This window comes from Spinacia oleracea, chromosome 2 (assembly GCF_020520425.1).
Source record: "Spinacia oleracea cultivar Varoflay chromosome 2, BTI_SOV_V1, whole genome shotgun sequence".
Classification (NCBI taxonomy): domain Eukaryota; kingdom Viridiplantae; phylum Streptophyta; class Magnoliopsida; order Caryophyllales; family Amaranthaceae; genus Spinacia; species Spinacia oleracea.
The window spans coordinates 96,015,940-96,027,002 of NC_079488.1; the positions used below are offsets into that span (position 1 = coordinate 96,015,940).

Below are 11,063 nucleotides of genomic sequence, written 5' to 3' on the forward strand. Positions count from 1 at the left end.
CTTGGCATTCTAGAGCAAGTGAAGAAATTTAAAATCATTATCCACTGTGTCGTATCTGTCTGTGTGAGGGGCTTTCATTGAGGAGCTTTTTATCACTATGATGTTTTCGGATTCCCCATTATGTATCGGTGTTATGTTTTTGGCGCTTCTCTTCCAATGATTCAAATAACAATTGTAGAGAGCTCAAATAGATTATGGCAAATTGTAAAGGAGAAATGAGCATGCACAACGCATTTTAATACTCCCTATGCCCCACATTACTTATTATACTTTTTTTTTTGTCCGTCTCAGATTAATTATTACACTTCTAAATTAGGAATGAGCTCACAATTAGGGGTGGACGCGAGCAGAGCAGCTCGTGAACTATTCGGGATCGGTTCGTTAAAAGTTCGGTTCGAGCTCAGCTCGTTTTTATATGAGCCGGGTTCGAGCTCAAAAAATAGTTCGTATGATAAACGAGCCGAACTCGAACTGTAGTATATTTGGCTCGTAAGCTCGCGAACAGTTCGATACTGCAAAATTATATATACTCTGTATCTTATCTATGAAGATCCTCACTTCCACATAATTAAATAAGATGGGTAAAAAAATTATGTAACCTAACTTTTCGTATTCTGGGCATAGTTTCCAATTGACTATACTTTCCTATATTTATGATTTTTCTCTTTCCTCACCAAATTCTCATTTATCATAATTCAAGGAATCATACGTTTCTCTTTTTCCAAAATCAACAATCAATTTGATCAACTTCCCAAATCCTTCTCCAATTTCCATTTACAATATAATTCTTTGAATCGATGTCATCCATGTCACCCTTCATATACTCTTCTTTATTCCTCAAGTATTCTTCACATTTATAAGAAAAAATTTGCGATTTGCAAATATCAATCTCATTCATGCCAATCCTCAATACAAATTGAGCTCTCAACATTATTCATCTATTCTGATTTCTGAGGCAATTTTTTTTTGCACAGATGTGAACGTTTTTTACAAAAAAAATTGTATAATAATCTATGTGTTTTTTAAATTCAATTCACAAATAATTAGCATTGTTTGCAATTTCATATTAGTTTCTAAATTTATACTTCAAAATCTATACTAGAAATTATTAGTGTAATTTTTTTCTTGTATGTGAGTGTTGCGGGTTAAGTGTTCGATGAATTGCATGAACTAGGTTGTTGCTTTAATAGATTGCTTGACTAGTGTATACTTGGCATGTTTTTTTTCTTACTACAATTAGATCTATTACATGATTTGTTGTTATTAGAATATGTATACATAATGAACTAATGATGTATATTGTTAATTGATTATTTATATGAGCACTACTTTGAATTGAGATTAAGTTATTTGCGGCATGATTCTTTTTTAATTTATTTTTGCAGTAAGTTATTTTGTTTTGTTATTTAACTTAGTTTCATTAATGTGAATTCCATGAGGAGTAGTGTTTTAAGGTGATGTGTTGTTACTTATTAGTACGACATTTTTTTCATTCTAAATTAAATTTCACTTAACTAATTCTAATCTCTATTGCAGGTTCACTTAGATATATCTAAATGGCTGACATTGATGGTAATCATGTCAACCCAGAACATATAAATCCCACAAACCCTGTTGCAGAAGATGAAATTCGAGAAAATGATAAATTTGGAAAACAGAAGAAGAAGGAAGAGGACAAGATGGTGTTGGGATGAGCTAGAGGAGAAGGTCATAAAAGGTGTAAAAAAAAAGTTGTATTGATAATTTTCATAACTACGGACATGTGGAAGTCCATGCCTCAAAAAATAGAGTACATGGTGATAATTGGTCATTTTATTGATTCTAGCTGGAAATTGCAAAAGAGAGTGCTTAGTTTTGTTCATGTTCCCCCTCCACGTCGGGGTGTTGACATAGCTGATGCCATTTACAAGTGTTTATTAGAGTGGGAAATTGAGAATAAAGTGCAAACTATCACAGTTGATAATGCAACATACAATGATACATGCTTAAGGAAATTAAAAGGTATTTTTTTAAGAACAAGAAAGTTACTTGCTGGAGGAGAATTGTTCCATGTGAGATGTTGTGCTCATATAGTGAACTTGTTGGTGCAAGACGGTTTAAGTCAGATAGAGGATATCATAGATGATGTTCGGGAAAGTGTTAAGTTTGTTAACCACTCTGAATCAAGGCTCCAAACATTTGCAAAGACTGTACAACAATTGCAATTGCAATTGCAATTGCAATTGCAATTGCGTGGAAGACAATTAGTTATGGATTGCCCCACACGTTGGAACTCAACTTATGAGATGTTATACCTTGCTTTACAATTTAAGAAGGCCTTGTGCTCGCTGCTTTACAATTAGATTTTATTTAAACCTAATCAGGAAGGTCCTCTTTTTATTTAAACCTAATCAGGAAGGGTTACCATAAATTAGATTTTATTTAAATTTTAAAATGACATGGTATCCTAATCAGGAAGGTCCTCTTTTTCAAGAAACTGTTGCAACAGAATTCGGTTCCTGAAATTTTGACAGGATATCCTGTTGTACTCACCCCTATTGTTTCAGTCATTTAATAGTGGAAATTATACATATACTACATATTAAATTAGCTTTAAAACATTGATTTGTATTGTATTAAAAAGACTATCTTAAAAATGTACTCCATACTTAGTTTAATAACTTGTCTTTTAACACTTTTTGAAAGTTCTATTGGCGGCTTAAGATGGGGAATGATGACTTTCAAGTCAAATAACTCTCATTTCTATTCATAATTCCCCATATTTTAACTCTTTGTTTAAGGTTTTTCTTGGCAAATCAGGCAAACTAGAGTTTTATCAATATGGAATATAAATTCCTTTATTAAGTTAAAATAATTGAATTGAATAGTCTATTATTAGAGAATCAAAGTTTTTCAATTTTAAACATGCAAAAAACAACATAAGATGATTTTAGGTATTCATCCAAAAGATGATTTCAGGTGGAACACCTGAGTTTTATTTCATAATGGAAAAAAACAATCCTAAAATGGCAGTAATGCGTCTATGCTTCTTCTACAGAAACAAATTGCCGAAATACGCTAGAAGTGAGTAAAACTAAGTTTATTTTTATGTTTTTGACCTAAAACCGTAGAATAAATCCTAAAAATTTCCGTTATGATTTTTCGAACAAAATGTATAGAGTACCGTAAATCTTTAATAACAAATTACCGAGTAACAATTACCAAAATCATCATAATTGACATGTACTTCGCTTAATCCTTTTGGCATATATGCAAATGCAATATATCACAAATTCACAAATATAAGTATCCCTTTGCAACCCGAGGCATGCTACATCGCTGTCCACCAGCGATAAAAAAGACCCATACCCACCCTAAAAAAAAAAATGGAAAGATGGCCCACACTTAAATAAATGTGTACAAGTGTTGCTAATTTCTTATATACTGTCATCGGTAATATAAGTACTGTCATTGTTATATATATACTGTCATTGTTGTATTAAAATACTGTCACAATCACCCAAAAAAAGAAAATTATGTATACAAGTGTAATGAAATAGAAAAAGTAAAGGGATCACTTAAATGAATGGATAAAAGTGTTGCATATTAAATGAATAGATAAAAATATGTATACAAGTGTTATATAAGTATTATCATCGTTTACATAAATACTGTCATTGTTGTATTAAAATACTGTCATTGTTGTATCAATTACTGTCATATTGCCGATATTTTGTAATTTGTTTGACTTTTCAACGCATGTAGCGAAAATACCATTTTACCCTGGATATGGGCTCTTTTTGTCGCTGTCCACCAGCATTCCTCTTTGCAACCCCCCCTAGAGGCCTAGACCCAAAAAAACCTAACCAGTACGGAGTCAAGGCCATACTTACTGTCTGCAAGGGCACTGGTCAGGATCTTTCCTTAAGAGAGACTACAAAACATGAAACCGAATCTATAAAAGTAACCCAGTAAATGATCACGCAATCAACCCTCCTAAACACCCAACAACGTCGACAACAACTAAGAGAGGAAGAAGGAGAGACAGAGATTTGTAATTGAATAAAGTGTAGCAGTAATCTGTAAATCTGTGATCTGGGTTTTGCTAATTTGGGTTGATAATAGCCAGTATGAGAAAGAGGGAGAGAGAAAACCCATGTTTGATTTGCGGCCATTACCACAAGTTTGAAGAAGGCGAGGTTTGTGGGATTTGCGGCCATCGAATGCCTGAAACTTCTGAAAAAAGTTCTGTTCAATCGGGTGCTTTCCCTTCTGAGATCTTGCCTGATTTTCTCTATCTTGGTAGTTATGATAACGCTTCTAGGTCTGAGCTTCTTAAGTCTCAAGGAATTTCCAGAATTCTCAACGTAAGTTTCTTTTTATTCTTTCATTTGTCCCTTTTTATTGAAAGTTCCTTTTTGTTTAGTCGTAATTGCTTGCTAATTGATTTGATGGATTGTCTGAATTAGGGTATTCTTGATTAATTGGGTGTATAATTCAAGTGTAGTTTCTTTCATAATAGCCCCTTTTTTGAATTGAAAGTTCTGTTTTTTAGTTGTAATTTCTTGCGTGCGAATTGGATTGATGGGTTGTTTGAATTAGGGTGTGCTTGATTAATTGGGTGTAAAATTCAAGTGTAGTTTCATAAAAAAAATAGCCTCTTTTTATTGAAGTTTTGTTTTCTTAGTTGTAATTGCTTCAAATTTACTTGATGGGCTGTTCGAGTTGGGGTGTTCTTGATTGTTTGATTAATTGGGTGTATAATTCAAGTGCAGTTTCTTTCATGCTATTGTAAATTCAATGCTAGAATGTAGGCAACTAGACAGTGATCTGTTTTTTAAGGTTGGTCTTTGGTTAATTTGCCGATTTGGGGTTTGTCTGTTGTCCTTTTGGTCTCCGAATTTATGATGTGAACAACGTTGCGGCAACGAATGATAAGTAATTGACTATTTAGATTGTTGCTTCCATTCCTTGATACCATTATGTTAAGAGGCAGAAATGTTTGGATACAGATATGATCCCATCGATGATTTGGACACAAAAATTCATCCCAAGAACTACACTTTTCCTCATCAATCTCCAGTTCCATTGGAAAACTTGTTTTTACATGTGCTATAGGGATTTGTTTTCTTATATGTCTTAATCTTATTTTACTTCTTTGACCTAATTAATGCAACAACTGAGAAATCTATTATCTAACAAACTAGACCCTCTTAGGCGTATTATGCTACCATAGTGATCCTAAACTATGATTCACAGGGCATGCTCTTCAAGTGTAGGTATTTAATTATTCATGTCCCAAACGAGTATCTTTGTGTTTTGAGATAAAATTTGAGGATTCTTATAAAATTCTAAGAATGTTCTGGATTAATTCACAATGAAAACAGGAATTAGCTGTGTAAGTTGTGATCTAAGGGTAAATTCCTTGAGGGCATCAATATTCTGAAATTATCTGTGAGGAAAGGTGGTGAGTTCCTAGAGGAGGCAGGGGTGAATAGGTTGTGAACCTAAATAAAATATACAATAACAATCTCGATATTGACTTTTCTTTTCTAATGGTATTTAAACTTTATTGCTCTCTCCATAATCCTGCCAAGTTTGTTCATCTTGATTGATCATGTTTGCAAATGTTGAAATATTAAGTGAACACCATCTGTAGTTTCATTATTAATATGAAAATACCATTTTGTCTTACATTGAAAATGATGTAGCATGTCTATGAAGCCCAATAGTAGCAACAGTGACATCAAGTTCATAATGGAAACGTTGAAGTGCTATCTGACTTCGGGGTCAGGGGAGTAATTAAATATTCTTGGTTAATGTCAAGCATAATTTAATGCTACCAAGATCCCTCTTCAGCTTTTCTTTGTATCTTGTGAGTTTTATCCAAAGTTGTAGATGATCAGGACTTCCAGCACGCTGTCGCTGAGAATCGATCTAAATCATTGTTTCCTACTGACTCTTTGTTTAAATCATTATCTAATTTCACAATTGTTGCATTTAGTGATGGTGATTTTCTGTTTTGTGCATGTAGACCGTCCCTTCTTGTCAGAATCTCTACAAAAATTCGTTTCTTTACCATTCCCTTCAAGATGACAAAAGCTTACAGTTTGATGATGCAATCCAATTTTTAGGTGAGTTTACATCATATTGCCTATATGTTGTCCTTTAGTATGTTTATGTCCTGTTCTGAATTGCACAAGCTTTAGCATGAATGACATAAGGTGCTTATGGCCATATTGGCTGTCTGCCTTTGTTGTAAACTTGTTGTATATTCAGAGGGTATTGAATGTTCTTGTTAATATAAACCAAAAATTATATTAGAGAACTGCTAAACTCAGTAGTAGCGACATGTATTTGGAGAATGATGCTCTCTGTTGTTGGTTATAGAAATGGTCTCTCTTTCAAGTTAAGAATTTTTATTCTTTATTTCATTGGCTTTATCCTGTTATTTACAGATTATGGGATTATGGGAAGGCCGAGGTGTACCTAGCCTCACTTCTAAAACTGACTCAAAACCGTGTAACTCCATTTTTTTTTATGATTACCCGTCTACTTCCTTGCTAGTGTAATTAGATTGCTTCAATAGGAAAGCTGTGGACCGCTCTGTTCAACCAAACCTAGAGTTCAAGTTTACCAATTTGTGGGAGTATAATATATGTTTGCTATCTCTAATATCCATTCCTTCGGATACTTGTATATTACTATGAGGTTTTGAGAATTTTGAGGCATTTTGTAGTTCCCATGTATCTTCCTAGTTTGTTATCTTGTTTAAATGTCAGATCTTCACTTGATATCATGTTTGCTGGAGATACTTTGATCTCTGAAAAATCATGCTGAGGTCATAGTATGACAAATATGATATTCTATATCGTCCTTGTTTAGACACATTTTGGACGGGCTTACTTTGCTCCTGCTTTGTGAAAAATGTCTGGGAACATCTTATGCCTTGCAAAAATTAAATAGAGATTGTTGATTCACCAAATAGGAAATGTAGAGAATATGGATTTGGTACAATGGCTAAGAGAATGCATTAACACATTGGTTGTTTCATGAATACCATCTCATCTAGCTTCTTTTCTCAAAAATATACAAATCCTAATGGAGTAATGGTTGCTTTGTTAGATTAGAGTTGGTATTTCGGTATTCCTTTCTGAGATTATTTGGAGGTCAAAAGCTCTTTTTTAAGATGTTTCTTTTGGTAGCTGCCAAAGTGCCAAGGAATAGATTCCTACTAAAGATGAGCTCAAAGGAAGAGATTTTATCCCTGATAGCATAAGTAGTATTTGTCAACTTGCACTTTGTTTGGGATAGAGGAATTTGGAGAATTGAAGGGAAAAGTTTGTTCTCTTGTTTGGATAGCAAATTGTGTGGTTGAGGGAAATGAGAGAAATTTTGCTCTACATACTTTAACAGACTATTCTCTTGAAAATTGGAAAGATTTGGAAGGGAAATGGAAGCACAAGACTTGAAAATAAGAAGTTGATTTTCCCCTTACACCTGTGATGAAAGATATTACCCTTACTACAACTACACCTTAACCAGTCACACCACGCTCTTGACTTTCTCTCACCTCCCTCACCTGTCTCCGTGGCGTCACTGCTTTTTCCTCCATCTCTCCCTCTTTCTTCTAGTTTTTTCCTCTCCCTTACCAAAAAAAATAAATAAAAAATCAATGTTTGGTTATCAAGAATTTTGTTGCCATGCCCATGGGTAGTGGGACTATCAGAAACTTGAATTTTTTTATAAAAAAAGTAATACATTTTCATTTTGGAAATTTCAGGAATTTCAGTAATATTTTTTGCCATAAAGTTTCGAGAGAGTTTCTGAAATTTTCAAAAATTTCAGTTCTTGGTGGAATTTAATTGCTAAAAATTATCAATAGCTTTATCAAGTCTACTATGGTAATAGAGCTGTCTGTTTAGAAGCTATATAATGTGATTTTATAAAGTAGGAGTACACTAATGTCCAAATAATGTCAGGTACTCCGTACTTCTTTATTATTTCTCTTTTGTGATTATATACTTCTTGTTTTCACCTGTAAGTAGAGCAAAAGGTGGTTTGCACTGATGAATAGCTATGCCGCAGACTAACTAACGTGAACCATAAGTGTGAATTAGGTTCTGATGGTAATTAATTAAGGTTTATATACGAAGTATATGGAAAGAGGAGCGCTGATCTAACTTATAACAGTTTAGGGACAAGATTAAGTATGATTTATATTTTGTTTTATGAAGCTGTCCTTTTAGGCTCTACTGCTACTAACTCCTCTTTTTGATTCCAATGGCTTTTGCATCATTCACTAGCAGAGCGTCCTTAGTGGCTAATCCCAAATGAGTTGTTGTCAGGTCACTTGTATTCTACGTATTACCTGCCAAAAGAGAGGCATATTATCTGGGTGAACTGGACGTTTATAGCAAGAAAGTAATTTTGATTAGTGGAGTTGTTCTGTTTTCTCCTGTTAAAGAACTAATTCTTATTACATGTAATACATGCTAATTTAGTCTATGTGCTTGCAGATATGCTTATAAATTCGCGTTTACAGAATTATAGTTGGGGTTTGATGGATAAAAAATTGTTGGAGGGGTGCATAATTCAAGCATAAAGAGCTTTTCGTTTGCTTTCAAAATAAAAATAACAAATTTCTTGTAGCTAGTAATAAGGGGAATTAGTCAAATAATTACGACTCGCAATCTCATATTGAAGCCATTTCTTTCTAGTGGTTCATCGTTGTTGCATATGGTTTTCATTGATTTGGAGAAGGCGTATGATAAGGTACCGAGAGAAATTCTTCGGTGGGCTTTAAGTAGGAAAGGAATTTCGCTGAAGTATATTGATATCATCAAGGACATGTATGAGAGAGTTAGAATGAGTGTGCAAACTAGTGTTGGTAAGACCGAAGAGTTCCCCATTACGACCGGAGTACATCATGGTTCCGCACTTTGCCTGTTTCTTTTTGCTATAGTCATGGACAAATTGATGAGGTCAATTCAAGACGGTATGATATTGTGTTAATTGATGAAACAAAAGGAGTGGAAAGTAAGTTGGAATTATGGAGATAAACTTTGGAATCTTGAGGTTTTAGGTTGAGTGGAAACAAGACGGAATATATGGAGTCTACGCTTAGTGGAGTCAAAACAGAGAGACGGGCTATTACCTTAGATGGGAAGATTGTCCAAGGTTCTGAAATCTTCCGCTATTTAGAATCTATTATCCAAAAGGAGTATTGGATGGCGATGTGGCTCATAGAATCAAAGCAGGTTGGTTGAAGTGCAAGTGTGCCACGGGGTTGCATGCCCCTAAGATTGAAGGGAAAATTCTAGAGCACGACAATTAGACCAGCGTTGTTATACGGCACGAAATCCTGGTAGTGAAACATTGTCACGTGCTTAAGATGAATGTGGCGGAGATGTGCATATTAACTTGGATGTGTGGGCATATAAGAAATGATCGATTGAGGAATGAGATTATTAGGAAGAAAGCAGGGGTTGCACCGATTGAGTTTAAGATGATGGAAAATCCTTTAAGATGGTTTGGACATGTAAGAAGGAGATCAAGTGAAACTCCGGTTAGGAGGCTAGAAGGGTGGCAAAGTGATTGAGGGTGACAAAATGGTTTTGAATTGACAATTCAATACGTGACAACTGTGGCCCATGTTCTACACTGCAATAAATAAAAAATGCATGCAAAAGCCGGAAAGCAGAGGAACTTTAAATAGTTGAATTTTTTGAAATATTGGAATATGTGAGCAGATGGAAGGAGTCTAATCTAGGACTTGAAGTTCCATCCGGCTTTCCTTTGTGATTGTATAAAGCTTCTGCCATGATTTAATGTATCTTCTCAGGTTGTTAATGTGTTACGAATTATTGCATGTGTATTTGTTTCTTTTCTTATTTTAAGTCTCCTTAGGTTTCTGTCCTCCCTCCCAACATTTTCATCCTTCACAGTGTTTATATAGTCCTGTTGAAATGCATGTCATAGACACTAATTTTTTTTCTGTTTCTCTGGCAGAACAATGTGAAAGGGAGAAGAAACGTGTTCTTATACATTGTATGACGGGAAAGAGTAGGTGGGTACCCAGAACTTATATTATCATTTTTTGAATACCTTGCTTGAAACGGCAACCACAATGCACCAGGACTTGTCAATAACAGTCTTAACAAAGAACTTATATTATCGTTATAACATGTAGTAAAGGTGCTGGTCTTCAGTTCATTCTTTCAGTTTATTATTATTGCTGATTACTTGTGTTCTGTTTGTATCATGGGCTGATACGTTATATCTGTATTTAAGGAGTGTCTGTGGTTCCTTTTATTATTTGATTTGAGTAGTAAGTTGTGAAGTTATTCTTCCTGTTGCAGATCACCAGCTGTAGTTATTGCTTACTTGATGAAATGCAAAGGATGGAGACTTGCACAGAGTTTCCAATGGGTGAAAGACCGGAGATCATCTGTTGAGCTTACTCAAGGTTAGCTGCTAATATTATGTCTTCTGTTTTGTTCTTTTACTTGGTAATTTTGTTTCGATGCTACTGACATATCTGTAATTCTTAAATGGTCTGGTGTATTCAGTCATCTCCCAGCAATTGCAGGAGTACGAGCAAAAGGTATTTGGATGTAATGAGAATGTAGTTCCAGCGGAGTCTTTTAGCTTTGGGTTCGCAAAGAATGATGGGGTTGCTGTACCAGCTTTCAATACAGGCACTGCTACCTCCATCTTTGACCGTCCTTTAGATGTTCCTTCTCAACAATTTGCCTTCGGAGCTGCTGCTCAACCCAATCCAAATGTCGGTGATGTTTCCATGGGTGGTCCTTGATTCCACAACTTGTTGAACCTTCTTTTTTTTGTGATATCAAAGCAAGCTTCGTTTAGACATCAAAAGCATCCTGTTGTTGTCTTTACATTTGTTGCCTTTTTTGTTTGAAGTCGAAACCTTCTGGTGTAAAGCTTTGGACTGGTTCACTGCTGCTAATGCTATATAGATAATACCAATGTTGTTCAAATAGTTTTTATATTTTTATATTTTAATATGCTAATCTCACTAATCAGTTATCAGTATATAGTATTACTGTCTTTTGTATTAC

At 34.6% G+C, this 11,063-nt stretch overlaps 1 protein-coding gene across 1 annotated transcript; it reads left to right on the forward strand.

Annotated features, from left to right (window-relative positions):
- The first annotated feature begins 3,855 nt into the window (after window positions 1-3,855).
- LOC110791479 (protein-tyrosine-phosphatase IBR5) lies at window positions 3,856-10,982 on the forward strand. Its single transcript, XM_021996229.2, has 5 exons — window positions 3,856-4,346; window positions 6,014-6,113; window positions 9,991-10,048; window positions 10,341-10,447; window positions 10,551-10,982. Exons 1-5 carry the CDS (start codon window positions 4,110-4,112, stop codon window positions 10,793-10,795), a joined length of 747 nt encoding a protein of 248 aa, XP_021851921.1. The 5' UTR covers window positions 3,856-4,109; the 3' UTR covers window positions 10,796-10,982.
- The last annotated feature ends 81 nt before the right edge of the window (window positions 10,983-11,063 follow it).

Excerpts from the sequence above, each read along its gene's own strand:
- LOC110791479 (XM_021996229.2), top strand. The coding sequence starts at position 4,110 with ATGAGAAAGAGGGAGAGAGAAAACCCATGTTTGATTTGCGGCCATTAC. Across the intron at positions 6,114-9,990 it reads TGATGCAATCCAATTTTTAG|AACAATGTGAAAGGGAGAAG; the intron begins GTGAGTTTACAT and ends TTTCTCTGGCAG. Across the intron at positions 10,448-10,550 it reads ATCTGTTGAGCTTACTCAAG|TCATCTCCCAGCAATTGCAG; the intron begins GTTAGCTGCTAA and ends TGGTGTATTCAG.